The sequence below is a fragment of the Cygnus olor genome, chromosome 2, assembly GCF_009769625.2.
Source record: "Cygnus olor isolate bCygOlo1 chromosome 2, bCygOlo1.pri.v2, whole genome shotgun sequence".
Classification (NCBI taxonomy): Eukaryota; Metazoa; Chordata; class Aves; order Anseriformes; family Anatidae; genus Cygnus; species Cygnus olor.
Window position 1 is genome coordinate 1 of NC_049170.1, and position 24,759 is coordinate 24,759.

Sequence of the window (24,759 nt, forward strand, 5' to 3'; positions counted from 1 at the left end):
CCCTAATATTAGGCCTAACCCCTATCAACCCTCACCCCTAACCCTAAGGCCCCCGCTGATCTAACCATAACCCCTGAACCTAACCCTAGAATCCCTAACCCTAAAAACCCTACGAAACCATACAGCCCTAACCCAATAAAATTTACCACACTAAACCTATAAAGACCTATGCCTAAAACCCCTAACCCAAAAACTTAAGACCCTCAAAACCCTAACCCTGGAGACCTTAACCTGAAAAAAAAATTAAAACCTTAAAACCCTAACCCTAAATACCTGACCACAAATAAAACCCTAAGACCCTAACCCTAAAAACCCTATCACCACTAAAGCCCAAAAAACTCTGAAGCCCTAACACACTAACCCCCCCCAAACCCTAACTATTAAAACTCCAACCCTAACAACCTTAAAATCCTAACCCTAAACCCTGAAAACCCTAACCCTGAAACCCAACCCTACTGCCTTAGCCCTGAACCTTAAAACCCTAACACCTTGTTAGAAACACTCTGTAACCAATAACATAGGCTCAGGCAAGGATCTCAGTGAAGTAGCATTTTTATTCACGATTGCAATGGCAGGCGTCCCACAAGCCACCTACTAGTTCCATAACATAGTTCATATAAATTTTTTTTTCCTCTCGATGATCGGGACCCTCCCAGTTTCCCCATTGTCTGGGTAATCCAGGTTCGCAATCTAGCCGGTGCTTCACAGAAAACACACAGCTGCTGGCGTGTTACAAGTCAATTTTCTTTTTTCTTGACTGTTTTCCTCTTTGAGGTGGGTATGTTTCTTACACTGTGATTTCCACCCAATTGCTCTAAGGATTGTGGTTGTCTGCATTTTACAAGGTTGTCTGTTAAGCTTTCTTATCACTGCAAGCATATCTCAATACCACCTTCCTTCCCTCTACACGATGTAACTCTGTGCAAAACATTTTTATTCCCACAACCTTGATCCCCTTACCCTAAAATCCTTATTCCCTTTAACCCTAACAACTCTAACCACAACCCTAACCCTTCATATCAACCCCCCAACGCTAATGACACTAATGATCCAAACCCCAAACTGCCCCTAACCCCAGACAACTGTTATAAATGACTGAGTCCCAAACAGGTCTGCAATCAAAGTTTACAGTTTATTAAACGAATAGAGGCAAGCAAACAGCGCTGGGTGCGCTGGGAATCTCTGCTCCACCAAGACGCATACCCGTTAGGTAAGACGGCTGATTTTTTATACTCCTAGGCTACTTCATATTTATTACTACTTCAAAAAGAGGCAGGGTTATTAGAATTGGTTTCCTGAATCCAAAGTCCTCCCAAGGGCGCCTGCTTATCAGTCTCTGGTAGTCTCTCGGGGGCCGCTCGGACGGGAGGCTCCTCCTTATCTGGTGGTCTCTTGGCCGGATGTCAGAAGTTACTGCACGTCCGTGCAGAGTCAGCAGTTTTTCTCTAAAGAAATCCCTTTGTTCTCTTATCACCTAAACCCAGGCCTCAATGTTAACCCTTCAAATCCCTTAGTGGCACGAATTGCTGGACCATTCCTTACACAACCAAAGAAACAGACACAAAGCTGAAAACTACAAAAAGGCAAAACCCTGGATACAGACCCCAAATCACAAACATGCGACCAAAATGCTACAGAAAAGCCCCAGACGCAGGCCCCAAGCACATCCCAAAGCCAAAATGCAGGCCCCAAACGCTACAGAAAAGCCCCCAAACACGAGACGCAGGCTGCAGAAGTCTACGAGCAGGCCCCAAACCACCCCCAGACGCAGGCCCCAACCATACCTTGATGCAGACCCCAACTGTCCACAAGCAGCTCCCAACCCCCCCCCCATGAACTGAAACGCCCCCCTCCCCAGATGCAGACACCAAGCACCCCCAGAGGCAGGCCCCAAGGGTGTGCAAGCAGCTCCCAACACCCCCCCCCAGAGGCAGGCCCCAAAGCCCCACAGAGGGAAGCCCCTAGCATCTACAAGCAACTCACAACCCCTCCCAGCTGCAGGCCCCTACAATGTACAAGCAGCTCCCAACTCCCCCAACATGGGCACCTACAGTAGACAAGCACCTCTCACCTCCCCCCAGCTGCAGACCGCAAAGGTGTAGAAGCAGCTCCCAACCACCCCCCCAGATGCAAGCCCCAAAAGGTGTACAAGCAGCTCCCAACCCCCTCCAGATGGAGATCCCTACATTGTACAAGGAGCTCCCAACACCCCCCCAAACTCAAGCCCCTACTGTGTACAAACAGCTCCCAACCAACCCCCCAGATGCAAGCCCCAAAAGGTGTACAAGCAGCTCCCAACCCCCCCCCCAGATGCAAGCCCCAAAAGGTGTGCAAGCAGCTCCACACCCCCCCCCCAGACACTGGCCCCAACCCTCCCCCCAAGACACAGGCCCCAGAAGCCTGCACGTATGCCAAGAAAGTATTAATGCAGGTGCCAAATGCTACAGACAGGCCCAAAAGCACAGGCACAGTCCCCAGATGCTCGAGGCTGAGACGTAACTTGGCTGTCTGAATTACTGGAAAGCAGCTTTCATTCTTAGCGAGGTGTGCGCAGGCTAGACAGGATGGGGCTTCAGGCACCTCTTCACCTGTGGAAACACATTGCCATCAGGCACTGCCATGCCAGACAAGCTTTTGCTGTTAAAACACCCTTCTCAGATGCCCTGCAGCAGTCATGTGACCTGCTTTGCTCCGATTCTGAAGACTAATGTCACAGCCCACCTTGCCTGTGGCACCTGATAAACGGAAGAGAAAACGACCATACCATTTGGAAGCCATCACTGCACGTGCTGCTCCTTGATGCTCTGTAACCTCTTCTCAACTCCTCAGCCACTTGTGTGGAGAGCCTGCCATGGCACCTGCAAAGCAAGATGGATACCCTTCGCAGTCACCTTGCGCTACTTGGCCATTCTGCTCCAACCCCACTCACGACCAGCCTGCCCTTCTCGTGCTGCTCTTCAGGAGTGCAGCTTGTCCCCTCTGACTCTGTGCAAGGCACCTGCGAAAGAAAAAGAAAAGCATAGGCCGCGGCAGCATCCAAAGCCACAGCACAGCTAGGACAGGTACTCTCATCTGCTCCCTTACTCTGCCCCCTCACCTGCCCGAGGCAGATGCTTCCATCTGCTCTCTTAAGCCAGCTACAACACCTCTGGAATATAAACAGGACTTTAACTGTATTTTGTGTAGTTAAGTAAGTGCAGTGACAACAGCAACCCTAAAATAACTGCTACATCTGTTCATCGCTCACCTTGCCAAAAGCAGCTCCGGTCATGAAGTCCTGTGTTGTACACTGTGTTTCAGTTTTAACAAATGAAAACAGTCAGAAGATAATCATTCAGCTGTCAGCATTAACACCCATCCCTCAACAACACAAGGGACCCCATTTCTAATTTTATCATTTCAAAACAGCAGCCCCCTTGCCTCAGCATCTGGAAAGTAGATCAAGCCAGTCACCGGGTTGCCTACCAAGTGCTTGACAGTTCCAGAAGGAGCTCTTTCCTGTGACCGGTTCCTCCTAAGGTTTACCCTCTACTGGGGTGGGGAAAGAAAGAAAAAATTCAAAACCACATATCTGCGAGCCTTCAAGATTCAACAGACCTCCTCCAGCACACTGTTCAAGCACTATGCAAACAGCTGCTCGCAAGCAGCTCGAGTCTCCCCCTCCACATCTGCCAAACACCACTGAGATGACTCTGTGCCAGCTGCCCTTCAGTACGTGCCCAGAGGCAGACCGGATGTCTTTGCCAAAACAGTCCGGACAATGCATTAGTACACCGATGGACCGCCACGTTAGCTACCATCACTAACTGCCAGGCAGGACAGCTCCAGGCCAAACACACACACAGGCACGCTACAAACATTACGAACAAAACACAGAACACAAGGCGCAAAAACAAAAATGACTCCCAGAGGGAAGCCCTACAGCGACAGCAAGTCAGAACAGGTGCTCTGCAGCAGACCCAAGGAGAGACTCAAATGTCACAACATGTGACTGGAAGCAACTGCCAGAACTGGGATGATGGAGGCATAAAAAGCCTGCCTTTAAGACAAGAGACCAGAAGGATGGGGAGTGCAAACCCCATAAGAAAAATGCTTCGGAAATGAACTCCCAAGCAAGAGCTCCTGATGCAACCCAGATGACTTCTGCAAGAGTGAGGATGGAAACAGATGCGATCTGAAACTGAATATGATGCACAAGACCTGAAACAGATCTGCACTTTAGCCTGCAACTGCAAGACAAGAAGTGCTCGGATCAGACCCACGATGACAAAACAAGCGTTTAGGACCTTTGGCGCCGCTACCAAGTTGCCAGTCTAGTCAGTCCAGTGCAAGAGGCAAGGAGGATATCGAGACCCGAGGAGCGCATAACACAGAACACACGCTGCAGAAGCAGCACTACAAGACAGATGGACAGATGGGAACTGTCCTGCCTGGCGCATACACTCACACTACAAAATACCCCCTGCTCCTTCTATTAGCCCGGTGACCCAGCCTCACGCAGCCTAAAGGTGACCCAGCCTGAACCACCCTCACAGTGGCACCAAGTATATTCAGCCAGCTGGCTCCATGCTGCTCTGGCTCCCAGCTCCCATCAGCCACTCCACACATGCAAATACCAGGTGCCCCTCAACTTAGCTCTCAGATTGCTGGATGGTAAATTCCCTCCACCTCAAGAAATGCACAGCCACTGACAGACATCTTAGCCCATTGCCAGGCTTATCATCATCTGCAAAAACAGCGTACCAGCATTCACTAGCACACCGGCCCTGATGCCCACCTCCTCCGCAATGCTGACTATCACTGAAGCAACATACGGTTGTGCTCACCCATTCCTCTCTGAGTCCAAGCTCCAACAGTACAGCCGGCATCACCCACACCACCTGGAAAAACAAAGGGATAAAATGATTGTTGTGTTCTCAAGTAATCACCCGCCACACTGCTCCTCTATCCCACCCAGCTTCACCTCAGACCCTCAGCAGATTCTGAGGAAGGCCTGCCACAGCACCTACTAAAACAGAGGGGAAACACCTCAAAGACTTGCCGCCTTAGGGGTCATTGCTTAGGGACACTGACTGGGCTGACGACCCTCTCGCCTTTTCTCAGCGCTCCACGATGTGGGGATTCACCTCTCCAAGACTGCAGGAAGCACCCACAAAAGAAAAAAAAAAAAGAAAAGGCAGATCCTCAGGCACCTCACAGGCACAGCCTACCTGCTGCAATACCTCTCTTTCGCTAGCTCTTTTTCTTCAGCTGCTCACATGCTCCAACTTGGCCGGGGCGGTACCACACGGCGGCGGGGCAGGCCAAGGCAGCACCACACAGAGAGCCACCCACACCCGCCCCCCCAAACCAGAAACAGTAGTCCAAAACCACAGAACTGGGACCCCAAACCACATGGAGCCAGGCTCCCAAACCGTACATGAACATACACAAGCCCAAGACTGAGGGCCATGATGGCCGCCATCAAGAAACGTAGACTACATCAAGCTCTGGAGAGAGATCAGCCTTTTAAAGTCCCAATGAAAGACAAGAAACACTTCATTACTAGTCCCGTGCCAACCTGACAATACATTTAAGACCCATGATACGGTGCTCAGCAAGCACCGCAGAAGCCAAGAACTATGGGAACAAGACCTGATAAATGGATACTCTAGTACACAGAAACAAACATACACCATAGAACACATGCTGGAACTGCCCTGCCTGGCACACACTAGGCTGAAAAGGATGAACCCAGGGCCTCTTCACCCAGTTGTTACTGGATTCTGTTCCTCTGCTGCACTGATTTAAAAGCCATCCCCATGCACACATCACACAGACACCAAGGTACAACCCCACCCAAGACACAGACAGGGCATTTCAGGCCAAACTTAGCTTTAGGGACTGCTGGAAAGCAGGCTTCATCCTCAAGGCACACGCAGGCTAGATGACATGGGGCTCCAGGCACCTCTTCACCTGCGGAAACACACCGCAATCAGACACCGCCACGCCAGACAAACTTTTCCTGTTAAAACACCCTTCTCAGATGCCCGGCGGCATGCAAGTGATCTCCTTTGCTCCAATTCTAAAGACTGATGTTATAGCCCACCTTGCCTGTGGCACCTGATAAACAGAAGAGAAAGCAACCGCAGCGCTTGGAAACCATCCCTGCACGTGCTGCTCCTTATCACTCTCTGGTCTCATCTCAAGTCCTCAGCCACTTGTGTGGAAAGCCTGCCATGGCACCTGCAAAGCAAGACAGAGACCCTTCAGAGTCACCTCACGCTACTTGGCCATTCCGCTCCAACCCAGCTCATGATGAGCCGCCCTACTTACGCAGCTCTTCAGAATGCAGTTTGCTCCTTTGAACCTCTGTGAGACACCTGTCAAAGAGGAAGAAAAGCATAGGCCGAGGCAGCATCCAAAGCCACAGCACAGCTAGGACAGTTACTCTCATCTGCTGCCTTACCTCTACCCGCTTACCTACCCCGAGGCAGATGCTTCCATCTACCCTCTTAAGCCAGCTACAACACCTCTAAACCAGAAAAGAGGGGACACTTAGAGTGACAGTGAGAACCGCAACCCAACTATAACTGCTCCATCTGTTCATCGCTCACCTTGCCAAAAGCGGCTCTGGTCGTGAAGTCCTGTGTTGTACACTGCGTTTAAGCTTTAACAAATGAAAACAGTCAGAAGATAATCATTCAGCTGTCAGCATTAGCACCCATCCCTCAACAACACAAGGGACCCCATTGCCAATGTTACCGTTTCAAAACGGCAGACAACTTGCCTCGGCACCTCGGAAGTAGACCAAGCCAGTCACCAAGCTGCCAAACGAGAGCTTGACAGCTCCAGAAGGAGCTCTTTCCTTTGACCGGTTCCTCCTAAGGTTTATCTAGGACTGGAGAGAAAAAAAAGAAAAACACACACTCCACATCTGCAAGTCTTCAAGATTCAACGACAGACCTCTCCTCTAGCACTATTCAAGCACTATGCAAATAGCTGCTTGCAAGCAGCTCGAGTCTCCCCCTCCGCATCTGCCAAACACCACTGAGGTGACTCTGTGCCAGCTGCCCTTCAGTACGTGCCCAGAGGCAGACCGGATGTCTTTGCCAAAACAGTCCGGACAATGCATTAGTACACCGATGGACCGCCACGTTAGCTACCATCACTAACTGCCAGGCAGGACAGCTCCAGGCCAAACACACACACACAGGCACGCTACAAACATTACGAACAAAACACAGAACACAAGGCGCAAAAAAAAAAAAAGACTCCCAGAGGGAAGCCCTACAGCGACAGCAAGTCAGAACAGGTGCTCTGCAGCAGACCCAAGGAGAGACTCAAATGTCACAACATGCGACTGGAAGCAACTGCCAGAACTGGGATGATGGAGGCATAAAAAGCCTGCCTTTAAGACAAGAGACCAGAAGGATGGGGAGTGCAAACCCCATAAGAAGAATGCTTCGGAAATGAACTCTCAAGCAAGAGCTCCTGATGCGACCCAGATGACTTCTGCAAGAGTGAGGATGGAAACAGGTGCGATCTGAACCTGAATATGATGCACAAGACCTGAAACATGTCTGCGCTTTAAACTGCGACTGCCAGTCAAGAAGTGCTCAGATCATCCCTACAATGATGAAACAAGCATTTAGGACCTTTGGTGTGGCTACCAAGTTGCCCATCTAATCTATCCAGTGGAAGAAGGCAATGAGGATATCAAGACCTGAGGAGCACGTAACATATGATCACATCAAGAAACATTTGATACAAAAAAAATTACATGCACAGAAGAAATGATCTCTTTAGGCTCCCACTGCAAGACAAGAAATGCTCAGCTTCCAATTGAGCATCAACATTATTCCAGTGAGGTCAAGTGTTCAACACCCTCAGGATGGCTTCCCCAGGGCCCGCCAAGCACCAAGAGCAACAGCACAGCACAGACAACACAGAACACAGACACCAAGCTGGAACTGCCCTGCCTGGCACGTGCTCAAGCTGTACCTGACAGAATCCCACCCCCCACACACACTCTGTCTGACCGTGATCAATCCTAAAAGGCCCCATCCACTGCAATGACTTAAAAGCACAGACCCTCGCCCTGTGTGTGCATTCAAAACCCAAAAGCAAACATAGCACTTGCCCCCCAACTTAGCTTGGGAATGATGGGAGGCAGGTTCCATTCTCATCAAGGAACACAAAGGCTAGCCAGGACATTGCTTCTGGCATGAGGCTCCTCTTCACCCGCAGAAATGAAGTGCCATCAGGCACTGGCACACCAGCCAAACTTCTTCCACTGAAACACCCACTTCAAAAACAAAACAGTAGTCCACTGACCTGCTCTGCTATTGAAGTCAGACAGACAAACACTAGACAACTGCCCGCCTTCCCCTGCCAACCACCCCCAAACACACAGTATTTGCCCCTGGACTTAATTCTCAGGGGTCTGAATCCATCCTCAAGGTGGACCACAGAGGCCAACTAGGATGTTCCCAGTATCTTCTTCGTCCCCGGAAAAAAGGACTCACCCAGAGGTGGGACAAATAGACTACCAAACCAAAACCAATGCCCTTTTTCCAACTTTTCTCCACTCACCTTCCCGATCCAGGCTTAGCGCTTCCATTTACTGTGCTGAGCCAAGGTCACGTAGCTTAGACCAAGGAGAAAGAACAAACAAATGTGACAACCCACAAAACAGTCTATACCCAACTCCTCTTCTTCCCTCCCCTGCCCCAACAGCCAAGAAGCCCCAGACCCACATTCCCCAACCCAGTACCACCGCTTCGCTCACCTAACATACCAATTTGATGCATCACGCTCCCAGCTCCTCTTGCTCTCCGAGCATCTCCAGCATTTCACGAACTGGAACCGCTGACGCCTGGCGCGCCACAGGAACGTGGCAGGAGATGTACTCTGCTGTCGCAAGGTGCTTCCAAAGCCTGCCCAACAGGCAAAGCACACTAACACAATCCACTGACCAACTCAGGGCTCACACTGCCGTCCACTCACCCTCATGCCTCATTCAAGTGTCCATGCCCATGCCCTGGGCTACAAGAAGGTCATATCCGTGATGGACAAGCAACAGTACAGCTCCTCGCAGAGGACTCAAACACAGAGACGAGAGCCAGAAAAATAAAAAAACACCCTCAGGTCCACAAATGCCAAAAGGCTATGAATGCACAGCAGCCCCAACAGGGGTAATCACACACTTATCCTTTACAGATGAAAAAGGTGACCCTGCTCAGTCTCTCCGTAATACTGCGCTTATGCGGTCAAGCCCCTTGCGATGCATACTGAAGCTCTTTGTGAGGCCTCTGGACAGTTACGCAAATGCCTTGATATATCTAGAGATTAAAAGATAACTCAAATAAAAAGGAAGCATACCCCACCATTTCCCAAAAACAAGTTAGCCGGCAACACCTCCTAAACATACCTCTATTACGTGAATTCCAAGCACTTCACATCTACAAGGCTGCAAGGTCTAAAGACTCTACAGCCAGCCAAACCGCAGGCAAGAGCTCCAAAAATAGAACAAACTGTCCCTAACCCTGAAAAAGACTACACCTTACACGCCTACTGCTGCTGTTTTCAGATACATGCTTACACAGGGAGCTTCGATGATACTTATCTCCTAAACCCTGCTCCATCACTTTGCCACCAACGTTATAACTTTGATAATATTTGCCTTAATTCTGCCAAAATCATAAGGGAACCCGAACCACAAAGCAAACACACAAAGTAACATTGCCATCCTATCCGTAAACATGCTGTAACAATTACTCACCTGAAGAAGAGCTGCATGCAATACAGGCACCTATTACTAGATTGGTTTACTCTAACAGATCCTACTAGTTGTTACCTCAAAAAGATGGGCTTACTGCTCTCTACTTGGAAACCCATCAGTCCACAGACTCTGACCCACCTAAAGACCCCTGCAACTGACTGAAGGAAAACCAAAGCACTTACCCCAAAGTGCAGCCCAGGCAGAATGAGCTCTCTGATGGCATGCCTGGGGCTCATATACCATTTGGCCCTGCCCAGCACCCAAACCCAATCACCTGGGAAAGGTGAAAAGGAGGGGCAAAGCACAAGAAAGTAGAAAGAGGAGAAGCAGCAGCTGTGGTTTATTTATTTTTGCTTCAGCTTTGAATATTGAAAGCTTTTCTCCTCTACAACACCTGTCTCAGGAACCAAACAGCATTCAAGTGACCTGCTTTGCTCCTATTCTAAACACTATCACAGCCCACCTTGCCTGTGGCACCTGATGAACAGAAGAGAAAGCAACCACAGCAGCAAAAGCCACAGCACCCTTAGGACAGTTACTCCTCATCTACTCCTTTACCTCAGTTGCTTACCTACCCCACATGGCAGATGCTTCCACCCGTTCTCTGAAGCCACCTAGAGCACCTCTAAAAGAGAAACTGGAATTTTACTCTATTTCATATAGTAAAATAACTGCAGTCACAGCCACAGCCAAAAATAACAGCTACCTCTGTTCACTCACCAGAGTCACTCCAGAGATAGCTCGGGTCTTGATGTCCTGTACTGCACACTGCGTTTCAGCCTGAACAAAGGAAAACACAGAAGATAAACATTCAGCTGCCAGCGTTAGCACCCATCCCTCAACAACATAAGTGACCCCATATTTAATGTTATCATTTCAAAACAGCAGTCCACTTGCCTCTGTACCTGGAAGTTAGATCCAAGCTCGAAAGGAACAGCCAGCATCACCCACGCCACCTGCGAATGCTAAAGGACAAAATGACCACTGTGCTTGCAAGCGACCACCTGCCACACTGCTCCTCTGTCCCAAACAGCCTCACCTCAGACCCTCAGAAGGAAACACCTGAATGTCTTCCCTTCGCTTCGGATAAGGGACGACTAGGCTGACAACACTCTCACCTTCCCTCACTGCTCCGTGACACTAGAATTTCCCTGTCCAAGACTGCACTAGGCACCTTCAGAGACAAGAGAAAAAGCACACCCTGAGGCACCTCATAGGCACAGCATACCTGCTGCAATACCTCCCTCTTCCCAGCTCCTTTACCTCAGCTGCTCGTTAGCTCAATCTGAGATAAAGCGGCCCGGGCGGCGCCGCGCCAAAAGCGGCCCGGGCGGCGCCGCGCCAAAAGCGGCCCGGGCGGCGCCGCGCCAAAAGCGGCCCGGGCGGCGCCGCGCCAAAAGCGGCCCGGGCGGCGCCGCGCCAAAAGCGGCCCGGGCGGCGCCGCGCCAAAAGCGGCCCGGGCGGCGCCGCGCCAAAAGCGGCCCGGGCGGCGCCGCGCCAAAAGCGGCCCGGGCGGCGCCGCGCCAAAAGCGGCCCGGGCGGCGCCGCGCCAAAAGCGGCCCGGGCGGCGCCGCGCCAAAAGCGGCCCGGGCGGCGCCGCGCCAAAAGCGGCCCGGGCGGCGCCGCGCCAAAAGCGGCCCGGGCGGCGCCGCGCCAAAAGCGGCCCGGGCGGCGCCGCGCCAAAAGCGGCCCGGGCGGCGCCGCGCCAAAAGCGGCCCGGGCGGCGCCGCGCCACAAGCGGCCCGGGCGGCGCCGCGCCAAAAGCGGCCCGGGCGGCGCCGCGCCAAAAGCGGCCCGGGCGGCGCCGCGCCAAAAGCGGCCCGGGCGGCGCCGCGCCAAAAGCGGCCCGGGCGGCGCCGCGCCAAAAGCGGCCCGGGCGGCGCCGCGCCAAAAGCGGCCCGGGCGGCGCCGCGCCAAAAGCGGCCCGGGCGGCGCCGCGCCAAAAGCGGCCCGGGCGGCGCCGCGCCAAAAGCGGCCCGGGCGGCGCCGCGCCAAAAGCGGCCCGGGCGGCGCCGCGCCAAAAGCGGCCCGGGCGGCGCCGCGCCAAAAGCGGCCCGGGCGGCGCCGCGCCAAAAGCGGCCCGGGCGGCGCCGCGCCAAAAGCGGCCCGGGCGGCGCCGCGCCAAAAGCGGCCCGGGCGGCGCCGCGCCAAAAGCGGCCCGGGCGGCGCCGCGCCAAAAGCGGCCCGGGCGGCGCCGCGCCAAAAGCGGCCCGGGCGGCGCCGCGCCAAAAGCGGCCCGGGCGGCGCCGCGCCAAAAGCGGCCCGGGCGGCGCCGCGCCAAAAGCGGCCCGGGCGGCGCCGCGCCAAAAGCGGCCCGGGCGGCGCCGCGCCAAAAGCGGCCCGGGCGGCGCCGCGCCAAAAGCGGCCCGGGCGGCGCCGCGCCAAAAGCGGCCCGGGCGGCGCCGCGCCAAAAGCGGCCCGGGCGGCGCCGCGCCAAAAGCGGCCCGGGCGGCGCCGCGCCAAAAGCGGCCCGGGCGGCGCCGCGCCAAAAGCGGCCCGGGCGGCGCCGCGCCAAAAGCGGCCCGGGCGGCGCCGCGCCAAAAGCGGCCCGGGCGGCGCCGCGCCAAAAGCGGCCCGGGCGGCGCCGCGCCAAAAGCGGCCCGGGCGGCGCCGCGCCAAAAGCGGCCCGGGCGGCGCCGCGCCAAAAGCGGCCCGGGCGGCGCCGCGCCAAAAGCGGCCCGGGCGGCGCCGCGCCAAAAGCGGCCCGGGCGGCGCCGCGCCAAAAGCGGCCCGGGCGGCGCCGCGCCAAAAGCGGCCCGGGCGGCGCCGCGCCAAAAGCGGCCCGGGCGGCGCCGCGCCAAAGCGGCCCGGGCGGCGCCGCGCCAAAAGCGTCCGGCGGCGCCGCAGGAGCGGCCCGGAAAAGCTCACCTGAAGAAGAGTTCATGCAATGCAGGCACCTACTACTAGGTTGGTTTACTCTAACAGATCAGAGGGAAACACCTGAATGTCTTCCCTTCACTTCGGATAAGGGACGACTAGGCTGACAACACTCTCACCTTCCCTCACTGCTCCGTGACACGGGGATTTCCCTGTCCAAGACTGCACTAGGCACCTTCAGAGACAAGAGAAAAAGCACACCCTGAGGCACCTCGCAGCCACAGCATACCTGCTGCAATACCTCTCTCTTCCAGGCTCCTTTACCTCAGCTGCTTGTTAGCTCTAACTGAGATTCTTTGCTCACAGCGCCAAGGCAAACTCTGCCCGGGCCTCACAACACACTCGGCACAAGCTACATTGTTTAAGACACACGAGTTGGAACGTTCCTGCCCAACAATCAGTAGCATCGCACAGGAAGGATGCCACACTCCCCTAGAAACCGAACCTACCAGTCCTGAACAGCTCCCTGCCAGACAACTCCCCACCTCCTCCTGCCAACCACGCTCAGCACACACGCTAGTTGGCCCTCAAAAAAAAAAAAAAAAGTAAGAACATACACACACAAAAAAAAAAAAAAAAAAAACTGAGCTCCACAAATGCCAAAAAGCCATGCACACACAGCAGCCCCGGCAGGGGTAATCACAGACTTACCCTTTACAGATGACAAAGGTAACTCCGATACAACCCTGCTCAGTCTCTTAGTAATACTGCACCTATGTGGTCAAGCCTCTTGAAATCTGTACTCAAGCTCTTTTCAGTCCTCTGGAGAGTTACACAAGTGGCTTGATACATCTAGAGATTAAAATAGAACCCAAAAACACAAGCGTACCCCACCAACCCAAAAACAAGTGAGCCAGCAACCTCTGCTAAATATCCCTCTAGTAAGTGATTTCCAAGCACTTAATCTAGAAATCCATAGACTCCAACCTGCCCGAAGAACCCTGCAACTGACTGAAGGAAAAACAAACCACTTACCCCAAAGAGCAACCCAGGCAGAATGAGCTCTCTAATGGCATACCTGGGGCTCATATACCATTTGGCCCCGCCCAGCACCCAAACCCAATCACCTGGGAAAGGGGAGGGGCAAAAAACAAGAAAGTAGAAAGAGAGCAGGAGGAGCGGCAGCTGTTTTGTTTTTGTTTTTTTTTTCTAGCTTAGCTCAACAGCATGCAGACTGCAGACAAGAGAACTGGTGTTTCTCTAGAAGCAACAATCCCCATGCTTTTGCTGCAGCTTTGAATATTGAAAGGACAATCTGACCAAGCAAGTAACTGAATTTTTTTCCAACTGCAAGTAGCTCAAACCGTTGTTTTATACAGGAAGAATAATCTAGGAGCATAACAGATTACACACACAAAAAAAAGATCAATTCCATGTAATAATGTCACTCGCAGCATAAATCATGTACTTGAGTAGGCTATCTGAAAACCAAAAGGCAAGGCTGATGGGTCAAAACACACTACAGGACACTGGATCCTGACCCTCTGCCGCACTGACTTAAAACCCATCCCTACACTCACCAAGGTGCAACCCCAAGCCAAACACAGACACAGCATTTCAGGCTACACGGGATGGGGCTTCAGGCACCTCTTCACCTACAGAGGAAGACTGCCATCAGGAACTGCCACGCCACACAACCTTTTTCCTCTACAACACCTGTCTCAGGAACCAAACAGCATTCAAGTGACCTGCTTTGCTCCTATTCTAAACACTATCACAGCCCACCTTGCCTGTGGCACCTGATAAACAGAAGAGAAAGCAACCACAGCAGCAAAAGCCACAGCACCCCTAGGACAGTTACTCTCAACCGCTCTTTTACTTCACCCACTCACCTAACCCCCGAGGCAGATGTTTCCATCTGCTCTCAAGCCACCTAAAGCACCTCTAAAAGGCAAAATGGATTTTTACTCTACTTTTTGTAATAAATTAACTGCAATGACAACCACACCCCAAAAATAACTGCTACCTCTGTTCATTGCTCACCTTGCCTGAGGTAGCTCGGGTCGCGATGTCCTGTATTGCGCACTGCGTTTCAGCTTGAACAAAGGAAAACACGGTCAAAAGATAAACATTTAGATGCCAGCATTACCACCCAACCTTCAACATCACAAGTGACCCTATATTTAATTTTAACATTTCAAAAGAGCAGTCCACTTACCTCTGTACCTGGAAAGTAGATCCAAGCTCAAACGCGGCCACCCACAAGGCTGGGGGGGGGCATTTGGCAGCCGCCCGCAAGGTGGGGGGGGGCACCTGGCGGCTTTGCTCTAACAGATCCTACTAGTTACCTCAAAAAGATGGGCTTACCGGTCTCAATTTGAAACGCATCAGTCCATAGGCTCTGATCCACTTAAAGAACCCTGCAACTGACTGAAGGAAAAACAATGCCCCTACCCCAAAGAGCAGCCCAGGCAGAATGCCTGCCCTAATCATGTGGAAAATGGGAGGGGCCGTGCATGAGAAGAGGTAAAGAGAGCAGGAGGAACAGCAGCCCTGTTTTTGGTCTGGCTTAGGTCAACAGCATGCAGAGTGCAGCACAGACAACCAGCCTGTTTCTCTTGAAAGACTTACCTTAGCTTTGGTGAAGGAAACTGACCAGGCTGACAACCCCCTCACCTTTTTGCACCACTCCACAACATGGGGAATTCACCTCTCCAAGGCTGCACGAGGGAACAGCAGAAACAAGACTTAAAGCACACCCTGAGGCACCTCATAACCACAGCCTACCTACTGCTATACCTCTGCAATACTTATACCTCTCTTCCCAGCTGCTTTACCTCTGCTGCTCTCCATCTCCAAATCACATTCTTTTAACTGTCACGCAGAGTGGTGGTCCTCCAGGTGCCATAGAGCAGCGCCATGATTTTTTTTCTTTTTTAATTTCAAAACAGCTTCCCTTCAAAACAGCTTTCCGCTTCCCTCTGGAAATGGACAGTAGGTCAAGCCAGTCACCGAGCTGCCAACGCAGAGCTTCACAGTTCCAGAAGGTGCTCTTTCCTTCGACTGATTCCTCATAAGTGTTACCTATCACTGGCAAAAGCAATAAACAGAATGCAAACAGGCTCTGCCACATTTGACAAACTTCATGTTTTTATTTTTATCATTTCAAAACAGCAGTCCACTTGCCTTTACATCTGAAAAGCAGATCAAACCAGTCACCGAGTTGCCGAACAAGAACTTGACAGTTTTTTGCCAAACAGCAACTTGACAGTTGCTGTTTCCTTTGACCGATTCCTCCTAAGGTTTACCTACTGCTGGGAAAAAAAAGAAAAAAGACTCTGTGCCAGCTGCCCTTGAGTACTCGCCCAGAGCTTGAGTATTCGCCCAGAGACAGACCAGATGTCTTTCCCAAAAGAGTCAGGACAATGTATTATTGCACTGTTGGACCACCACGTTAGCTACCATCACTAATTGCCAGGCAGGACAGCTCCAGGCCAAACACACACATAAAAAGGCACACTACAAACATCATGAACAAAACACGGGAAAAGAATTTCTTATACTATAAGAATTACTATAACAATTACTCACCTGAAGAAGAGCTGCATGCAATAAAAGCACCTACTACTATATAGATTAATCTACTTTAGATGATCCTACTAGATGGTACCTTAAATAGATGTACTTATCACTTTCAACTTGGAAACGCATCAGCCCATAGACTCTGACCCACCTAAAAAAAAAAAAAAAAAAAAAAAAACCTGCAACTAACTGAAGGAAAAACAAAGCACTTACCCCCAAAGAGCAGCTCAGGCAGAATGAGCTCTCTAATAGGACACCTGCGGCTCACAGCATTAGGCCCCACCCGGCACCCTGCCCCAATCACCTGGGAAAGAGGAGGGCCAAAGCACAGGAAGGGATAAAGAGAGCAGGAGGAGCAGCAACTGCATTTTTTATTTGGCTTAGCTCGATGGTGTGTGGAGTGTTACTAGAATCAACAATTCCTGTGCTTTTGCTTCAATTCTGATTATTGAGACAACAATATGACCAAGTAGGTAAGTGAAACTTTTTTTTGACTGTAATTAGTTGAAACCTTTCTTTACATAGGTAGAAATAATCTAGGAGTGTAACAGATTACAAACCACAAAAAAAAGCAATTCAATGTAGTACAATAACTCACCGGAGAAGTAACATACCTTAGTAGACTATCTAAAAAAGAAAAGGCTATACAGATGGGTCCAAAAAAGTCAACCCAATCAAGATCTGAAAAGGGTACAGCCATTCTCAAAAGGTGAAAGGAAAAAATAGTGGCACAGTACAAGCCGGAAAGGACACTGCACAGATTTAAAAGATCTGTAGGACCTCAGGAGGGACCTGAGCAGAGCACGTAGGTCCTTGGAAAGTGTGTGTGGCGGGGGGTTAGGCAGGGACTAGGAATACTAAGTAGAGGAGAAAATGAGTATTGTGAGCCTGAAGTGTGTACAAGCATCATAAAGAGGGCTCCTGAGAGGACGGGGAAACAAAGGGAAAGCTGCTTACCTCTGTGAAGTCGTCCTTGATCTTCGTGTCACAGACATTTGTCTCACATGCTCAGCGCATGAGTTTAGGGGCCCCCGTACATTGAAGGCTTCTTATCTCTAAGTCCTACATGGCTCTGCCTGCGTTACTGATTTTTTTCGCCAGCAGGTGGGGGCAGAGGATGCTACCACCCTCATCGTCAGAACAGCTGACACAGCTTCCCAAACTGTTTTCTTAATAATGGAAGCAGTGCAAACCACGTGGAAAACCACACATGAAAACAGCAGAAACATGCACCCCATGTCGTCTCAGGGAGGAAGTAACTGCCCTGAGCAACGTGCCCTTACCCACTACGAAGCTGAGCGGCCATGTGAAAAACTACATTTCCCGGCATGCCATGGAAACCAACATGGCCGACAGGAAGCTCAAAACCCAAAGACCACGACTCCCAGCATGCTGCGGGGCACGAAGCCTGGCGGTTGCTACAGCGCATGCGCATCTCCTCCGTCTGCAGTACCTCCCTTTCGCCAGCAGGTGGGAGCAGAGAGCAACGCGTCACCGCAGCGCGTCTTCGCCTACAGCACCGCTCGCTGTTCGGCCACCAGGTGACACCAGGAGCCGCCGCGCCAGCCTGCTCCATGCATGGGCGGAAGCAGAACGGCAGGCACGGCTTCCCAGGCCGTCTGCTCGTTAAGGGAAGCGGCGGGAGCCGCGTGGAACACCACACAAGAACGGCAAGAAAAAGCACCCCGCTCCAGTGACACGGAGGAAGTAACTGCCCATCCTAAATGGGCCCGTGCTGAGCGGCAACGTGAAACTACAGTTCACAACATGCTCTGGAAACCACTGTGGCCGATTAAACGCCCGGAGCCCAAAGACCACAACTCCCGGCATGCTCTGGGGCAAGACGCTCCCAGCCACCTGACCCAGCTGACGCCCCGCCCCAGAGTCAAATCCATGCTTTCTGATCCACTGCCCACCCTCTGTGGCTTTCCCTACCCCAGCCACCGATCCCGCAGGACCCAGCCTCCCCACACCCTTCCCTCCCCTCTGCCAGGGATGCCCAGGCCCTCCCTCACCTGTTCCTTCACAGCAGCCACAGCCCAGGTCACGCTCACCAATCACTCCCTCCGCACAGACCAGCCCCAGGGAGCAAAGACAGCACAGGCCTACCCCCACCATTGCTGCCCTTGCCCCCCCCGCCTGCAGCCTCCCCAGCAGAGTAGCCCCCCACACCCAGATCGCTTGTCTGTGTCCATTGGCTCCCCCATGGACAATAAACACGGGGCCAACACCCCAGCCCTTGCCCACTCCACACCCAGGAACCTGCACCCAGCAGCACGGCCACGGCCCCTTACACTGTCCACAAACACAGAGGGCAGCACAAGCCAGAAAGCAAACTTTATTAAACTCTTGCGCAGGACTCCTGGGAGGGAGACTGCAGCAGAACTCCCTGCCCAGACATTCTCCCCTTCCCCTGGGGGGCTGTGGGGCTCAGGCATCGAGCAGGTCTGCCCATCTGTCCCAGCATCCATGCCGTGGGGAACAGCTGCCTCCTGCAGAAATGGGCTGTGAGGCACAGAAGGAGGAAGAAAAAGGAAAAGGGCACAAGTGGGATACAAGCAGCAAAAGAGGAACTGGGTGGACAGACAGCAGGGCAGAGGGACAGAAGAACCACCCGGGGGGCAGGGAGCAGGACAGGGGTGATCGACACGGTTGGACAGAGAGTCCAACAGAGGCACAACTGCGACGGCCAGGATGACCAAGAGTGATAGCAATTTTACTGACATCAGACAGCATGGGTTTGGGATGAAATCAGAGTTTTGGTTTTTGGATCAGAGATGACTGTTGAACAGTCTCTGCCTTTACAGTATTTGAAAGGAAAAGGCATGAGGATAAGCACACAAGTATGAAGCTATTATTACCAAGAGAGATGCTGGAAGTAGGCTTCTCAATATCGCTTTTGGTACTTGTGGAGTAATTGCCTTAAGTAACTAGGCAAATTAAACTAATATTCACATTTTAAAGAAAATGTACAGCATTGAAGAAGCTTTCACAGTGGAGGGTAGCTGTGCTACCTAAGCGTTCCCTAGGCCTCCAACTTTACATGGTATTGCACTAGGGGAACTTGGTGTGCTGACTCTAAGGAACAGTACAGAACGTAGAGCGGAGTGGAGACACCACGGATAGGCTCTGTGATGAGACAGGGACCTGATGCTCTTTATGCGCACCGAGACTGATAAGCTGCATGTTTACTATCCTTGTGAGAAAAATCTCAAATAATTTTCTTCAGACAGGATCTTCTGTGAAGCTATTTTATTCGTGATTGCAATGGCTGGCATCCTGTCAGTCAGGAGCGCATTTTAGTAAACAAATCATAACCTTTTATTCCCTATTACCCGACGCCTGATCACCTCCCCTGTTTCCTCATTGGCTGAGTACTACAGGTTCACAAGCTACTCAACACTCCTCTATACCATGTATGTACAATTTTTCTGTTTTTTCAACCCTTTAATTTCTCCTTTCTTATGTTTAGAGAACTTGTGATCTTTGTTTTACTATTCTCACACTGCTCATCTTGTTTTTCTCAAGCTTCTACCTTATTTTGGAACAGTGAGGCCTTTACTATCCACTTATCTACAGGTGACCCATTCAGTGATAAACTGGAGCTGATTGATACGGCAGTGCACTAAGGGTTAAGAAGAAGGTTACTCACGGGCATAGAGTGGTAACCAGGCTAGAATAAGAGGAAGTTATATAATAAGAATTACACTGTATACACCGTATACACTGTATGAAGTTGCTAGGCTCGGACGGGCCTATAGAGGGCTATGCATGATCAAAAGGGATGCACCAATCAGAAGTCTGTAACTACGCACGCTAGCCGCGTGCAGTGCATGTAGCTGGCTCAGAAAGCTATATAATATCTGGCATTGGAACAAAAAGAGCAACTGAAATTAGGACATATCACCCCCACAACTAGTCCTTGGAACTCACCAATATTTGTGATCGAAAAGAAAAGTGGGAAATGGCGACTGCTCCATGTCCTGCGCCAGATAAACAATGTCATGGAAGACATGGGAGCTCTCCAGCCCGGATTGCCTTCCCCTACTATGCTCCCTTGAAATTGGGATATACTAATTATTGACTTGAAGGATTGTTTTTTTTTTTTTTTTTACTATTGATTAAAGAAGTTGAGATAAAGGAGGAATAAAATGCAAACAGACCATTATGTATAGAACAGGAAACAGATTTATGGACAATATATCTCAAACAGGACATTGGAGGACAATATATCTCAAACTGGATATTGGAACATGAGATAAAGAAATAATTAGCAAAAACCAGTCCTTGCGGTTAGGAAGAAAGCAAACTCAGCAGAATCCTGACTAAGGGTGAAAAGTACACTGTGAGGAAGACTTATGGCCTTCCTCTCTGAGACCACCACCCACAGCCCGACGAACACTGCCCAGAATTGATGAGAGGATCTGCGCAGACGCAGGACACAAAAAACTAATTAGCATGAGAAGCAAGAGTAGGCGGGGTTAGATAATGAATATGTATAGGCGTTAATAACATATTCATCACTCTGCTGTATAAATTTGGGATGGCTTTTCACTTCAGGTATGCACGACAGGCGGAGAGATCCCCCGTGCATCCAGCGCTGCAATAAAGAATATACCACTTAAAGAAATTGGACTATCGATCTTTGAATCACTATACCACTTCACTCTGAAGATGCTCCCTGATTTGCCTTTTCAGTCCCAAAAATCAACAGGAGTGAATCCATAGACAGATACCATCAGACTGTACTACCCCAAGGGATGAAAAATTCCCCAACTATATGCCAGACATACGTTGCAGAAGCTTTGTGCCCTGTGCGAAGGCAATTCCCTCACGTGTACATTTATCACTATATGGACGAAACATTGCTCTCCAGCCCATCCGAGAGCTTAGTGCAAGAAGTGTTGCCTGTTCTACAGCAGGAGTTGCAAAAAAGAGGGTTACAAATTGTGCCGGAACAAATCCAGACGGAGGCGCCTTGGAAATATTTAGGCTAGAACATATTACAACAGAGTATTCGACCCCAAAATGTAGCCATCACAACAGAAATCTGCATGCTGAATGATGTCCAGAAACTTATAGGAAATATAAATTGGATACGAACGCTCTGCGGCATTGATAATCAAACCTTAGCACCATTGTCTAAACTTTTGAAAGGGGACATGGACGTTAATGCGCCCCGAAACATGACTAATGCGGCCAGAGTAGCTTTAAGCAACGTTGAAGAAAAAGTTTCAGCCCAACAATGCCAACGACGTGCGAAAAATTTACCCATTCAGCTCTACATATGCAACCAGAATCCGCAACCTTTAGTTATCATCGCGCAATGGGATCCTGCCGCAGCGAATCCACTATTTTTAGTGGAAGGGGTGTTCTTACCTCATCAACCTACTAAGACATTCGCGACTCACATTGAAATGTTTGCAGCCTTAATTAAGAAGGGCAGAGAACGTATCGTAGAGATGGCTGGAGAGGAACCAAAAAGCATTGTTATTCCGATAGTTAAGGACTACCTTGACCGGTGCTTCCAGAATAGCACTGAGCTGCAAGCAGCCCTTTCGGGCTCTGATGGTCAATTAGATATACACCTCCTATCTCATAAAATGTTCACCTTTTATAATACTGTACAACTCGAGGTTAAACCCCTATATAGATGGCACCCTGTCCAAAGACAAACTGTATTCACTGCTGGGTTGGGGCGAACGGGAAAAGCTGTAGTTACATGGGAACAAGGGGGCCAGTGGAACCACATAATGGAAAACATTCAAGGCTCCCCACAAATAGTAGAATTACATGCAACAATATTGGCATTTAAACAATGGCATCAGGTCCCCGTGAATATTGTGTCAGATTAACAATGTGTGGTGGGAGTGGTACAACGAATTGAACAATCTCAAATCAGGCACATTCAGAATGAAGCATTATTTGCAAAATTCAAGGAATTGCTATTCCTTGTTGAGCAATGTACCCATCCATACCGGATAATTCATATTAGGAGTCATACCACCTTACCGGGTTTCTTTACAAAGGGGAATGCCCAAGCCTACCAGCTAGCTAACGTAGCATTGCAAGTCCCGGTACTAAATACACTATCTCAGGCTCGTTTGTCACACCAATTCTTTCACCAGGCAGCGAAAGTATTGTCCAGACAATTTGCAATCCCTATAGGAGAGGCAAAACTCATAGTCCAAACCTGCCCAGATTGTCAACAGCAGACAGGCCCACTGACTACCGTCAATCCTAGGGGCCTCTCCTCCCTCCAGATTTGGCAAACCAACACTACTCACATTCCCAAATTCGGAAAGTTAAAATATGTTCACGTACCCATAGACACATTTTCACACACAATCTGGGCCACGGCAATGGCAGGCGAGACTAGCCATCACATACAAGCACATTTTCGTGCAGCCTTTGCCGCCCTTGGCATCCCAAAAGAAATAAAAACAGATAATGGCCCCGCATATGTCAGCCACTCTACAACGGCATTTTTCCAAACTTGGGGTATCACGCACAAGACAGGCATCCCACACTCACCCTCAGGAAAAGCCATAGTAGAACGAGCACACCGCACAATAAAGGACCTGCTAGCAAAACAAAACCAGGGGGAGACTCAAGAGACACCACAGAACAGGTTAGCTAAAGTAATCTATGTTATGAATCATTTAACACTAGCTTTTCAACACGAAGATGTACCACCCCTTATTAAGCATTTTAAAACAATGGAATCAGGACTAACATCAGTTAAAACAGGGAAGGCGATGGTTATGATGCGAAACTTGGATATCGGGGGGTGGGAAGGACCATACCAGCTAATAACTTGGGGGCGAGGGTATGCTTGTGTCTCCACAGGACAAGGACCACGACAGGTGCCAGCCCATGGCGTGCGGCCTTGGTTGGGACCACCGCCCTCCTCCACCTCTGCAGTTTCAGCGCCACATGGGTCTCAATCCAGCCCAGACAGTATTCAGTTTTTTAAGTTGTTGAAATGAGTCGTCTGATAAGCTAACGACAAGCTCACTGGGATTGGAGTCTTGGCTAAAGGGATTAGGAAAAACCGGGTGACTAACGGAGTTGGTAAAAAGGGTGATTATTTTGTTTATCGCTTTTGTTGCAATTGTAATAGTTATACCGTGCCTGTTGCAATGTTTGCAAAAAATGATTAATCGTTTGTTGCGCACGATTTGGCTTGTAGAAGAAAAAAAAAGGGGGAATTATGGGTGACCCGTTCAGTGATAAACTGGAGCTGATTGGTAAGGCGGTGCACTAAGGGTTAAGAAGAAGGTTACTCACAGGCATAGAGTGGTAACCAGGCTAGAATAAGAGGAAGTGGGAACCAATAAGAAGTTGCTAGACTCGGACGGGCCTATAGAGGGCTATGCATGATCAAAAGGGATGCACCAATCAGAAGTCTGTAACTACGCATGCTAGCCGCGTGCAGTGCATGTAGCTGGCTCAGAAAGCTACATAATATCTGGCATTGGAACAATAAAGGGTCTCCATTTCTCGACTATCTTGGAGTCTGTGTCCTCATTCCCTTCACTTATCTACTTAGCCTTTCTCCTTATTATGACTACACAATTACCTTGGAATACAGAAAAGTAATTCTCTACTGCAAAAACACAACTTTGTTTCTCACACCCTGAGCCAACAACCTGTCATGGTTTTGACAAAACGTTGTACTCTAGTGAACTTTTGCTCATTATATCATTATAATACCAAAACACACCTCCATCTCAAAAGCTCCATGCCTCCAAGCTGCGACCACCCCTCACTGAGCACACGCTCTGAATTTCTCAGTCCCCTATACCTTTAAACGAAAGCAAGAAAACTTTACAAATCATAACCAAGATATGCCTGACTAGAGTCACTCAAGCTCCACCTAAAAGGGACAGAAAATAATCACAGAATCATAGAATATCCTGAATTGGAAGGGACCCACAAGGATGATCAAGCCCAACTCCCGGCACCACACAGGTCAACCCAAAAATTCAGACCACGTGACTAAGTGCACAGTCCAAACGCTTCTTAAACTCCGACAGACTTGGTGAAGTGACTACCGCCCTGGGGAGACTGTTCCAGTGCTCGACAACCCTCTCAGTGAAGAACCTCTTCCTGATGTCTAGCCTGAACCTCTCCTGCCACAGGTTGACACCATTCCCGCGGGTCCTATCACTGGTCACTAAAGAGAATAGATTGGTGGATAATGTAAATTGGCTTAAGTGAAAGGGGATGTTAGGGAAGATACCATCACGAAGGATACCTTTCTGACTTCCAGGATCAGTCGACGGGCTGAGCCTCTCTTCCCCCCGCACTGGGATGTCGTGGGGTAAGATTTGAACGCTTGGTTGTACCAGGTGTCTCCGTAGAAACTTAGAAATTTCTAGAGCCTTTGTGCCTTTTAACATGTTAATAGCCAGGACGAGTACCTGTGTATTTCATGTGTGCTCACTTGCTTTTGCGGACAGTGAATTTATCGCCGGCAATTCTAAAGAACCTGTGTCCCTGTTGCTGTAATAAACTGCCCTTCGTTGCATTGTTCCTAGCCGTGACAGTTCTCATTGAACACAACTAGAGCGAGGGTGTGCTACGTTATTGGT

General features: G+C 50.5%; 1 protein-coding gene and 4 long non-coding RNA genes across 17 annotated transcripts; 2 read left to right on the forward strand and 3 right to left on the reverse strand.

Moving 5' to 3' along the window:
- Nucleotides 1–534: 534 nt before the first annotated feature.
- LOC121066424 lies at nucleotides 535–1,849 on the reverse strand. Its single transcript, XR_005817763.1, has 2 exons — nucleotides 1,548–1,849; nucleotides 535–1,095 (listed from the first exon to the last, which is right to left on the reverse strand). It is a non-coding gene; the product is annotated as an uncharacterized LOC121066424 (long non-coding RNA).
- A 558-nt stretch (nucleotides 1,850–2,407) lies between these two features.
- Nucleotides 2,408–3,294, reverse strand: LOC121066426. Of its 2 annotated transcripts, XR_005817776.1 has the most exons (3): nucleotides 3,248–3,262; nucleotides 2,765–2,998; nucleotides 2,408–2,588 (listed from the first exon to the last, which is right to left on the reverse strand). It is a non-coding gene; the product is annotated as an uncharacterized LOC121066426 (long non-coding RNA). The 2 variants fall into 2 exon arrangements; XR_005817775.1 differs by having other exon boundaries at nucleotides 2,765–3,294.
- Nucleotides 3,295–3,307: 13 nt separating this feature from the next.
- Nucleotides 3,308–6,749, reverse strand: LOC121066425. 11 transcript variants are annotated; one of them, XR_005817765.1, is made up of 8 exons: nucleotides 6,597–6,749; nucleotides 6,316–6,514; nucleotides 6,089–6,225; nucleotides 5,211–5,955; nucleotides 4,964–5,005; nucleotides 4,827–4,880; nucleotides 4,632–4,726; nucleotides 3,308–3,531 (listed from the first exon to the last, which is right to left on the reverse strand). It is a non-coding gene; the product is annotated as an uncharacterized LOC121066425 (long non-coding RNA). The 11 variants fall into 11 exon arrangements; XR_005817770.1 differs by lacking the exon at nucleotides 6,316–6,514 and having other exon boundaries at nucleotides 6,597–6,607; XR_005817766.1 differs by lacking the exon at nucleotides 6,597–6,749 and having other exon boundaries at nucleotides 3,308–3,528; nucleotides 6,316–6,546.
- A 10,387-nt stretch (nucleotides 6,750–17,136) lies between these two features.
- Nucleotides 17,137–24,602, forward strand: LOC121066421. Of its 2 annotated transcripts, XR_005817753.1 has the most exons (3): nucleotides 17,137–18,667; nucleotides 19,024–19,106; nucleotides 24,423–24,556. XR_005817753.1 is itself a non-coding variant. In XM_040549910.1 (2 exons), the coding sequence occupies exons 1-2, from the start codon at nucleotides 17,741–17,743 to the stop codon at nucleotides 24,453–24,455; spliced, it is 960 nt and encodes a 319-aa protein (XP_040405844.1). In that variant the 5' UTR covers nucleotides 17,137–17,740; the 3' UTR covers nucleotides 24,456–24,602. The 2 variants fall into 2 exon arrangements, 1 of the variants encoding a protein (XP_040405844.1); XM_040549910.1 differs by lacking the exon at nucleotides 19,024–19,106 and having other exon boundaries at nucleotides 24,423–24,602.
- LOC121066423 lies at nucleotides 19,115–23,976 on the forward strand. Its single transcript, XR_005817762.1, has 2 exons — nucleotides 19,115–19,753; nucleotides 23,418–23,976. It is a non-coding gene; the product is annotated as an uncharacterized LOC121066423 (long non-coding RNA).
- Nucleotides 24,603–24,759: the final 157 nt, after the last annotated feature.

Excerpts from the sequence above, each read along its gene's own strand:
- LOC121066421 (XM_040549910.1), top strand. The coding sequence starts at position 17,741 with ATGGGCGGAAGCAGAACGGCAGGCACGGCTTCCCAGGCCGTCTGCTCG. Across the intron at positions 18,668-24,422 it reads CTGCCTCCTGCAGAAATGGG|CTTTCTGACTTCCAGGATCA; the intron begins CTGTGAGGCACA and ends CACGAAGGATAC.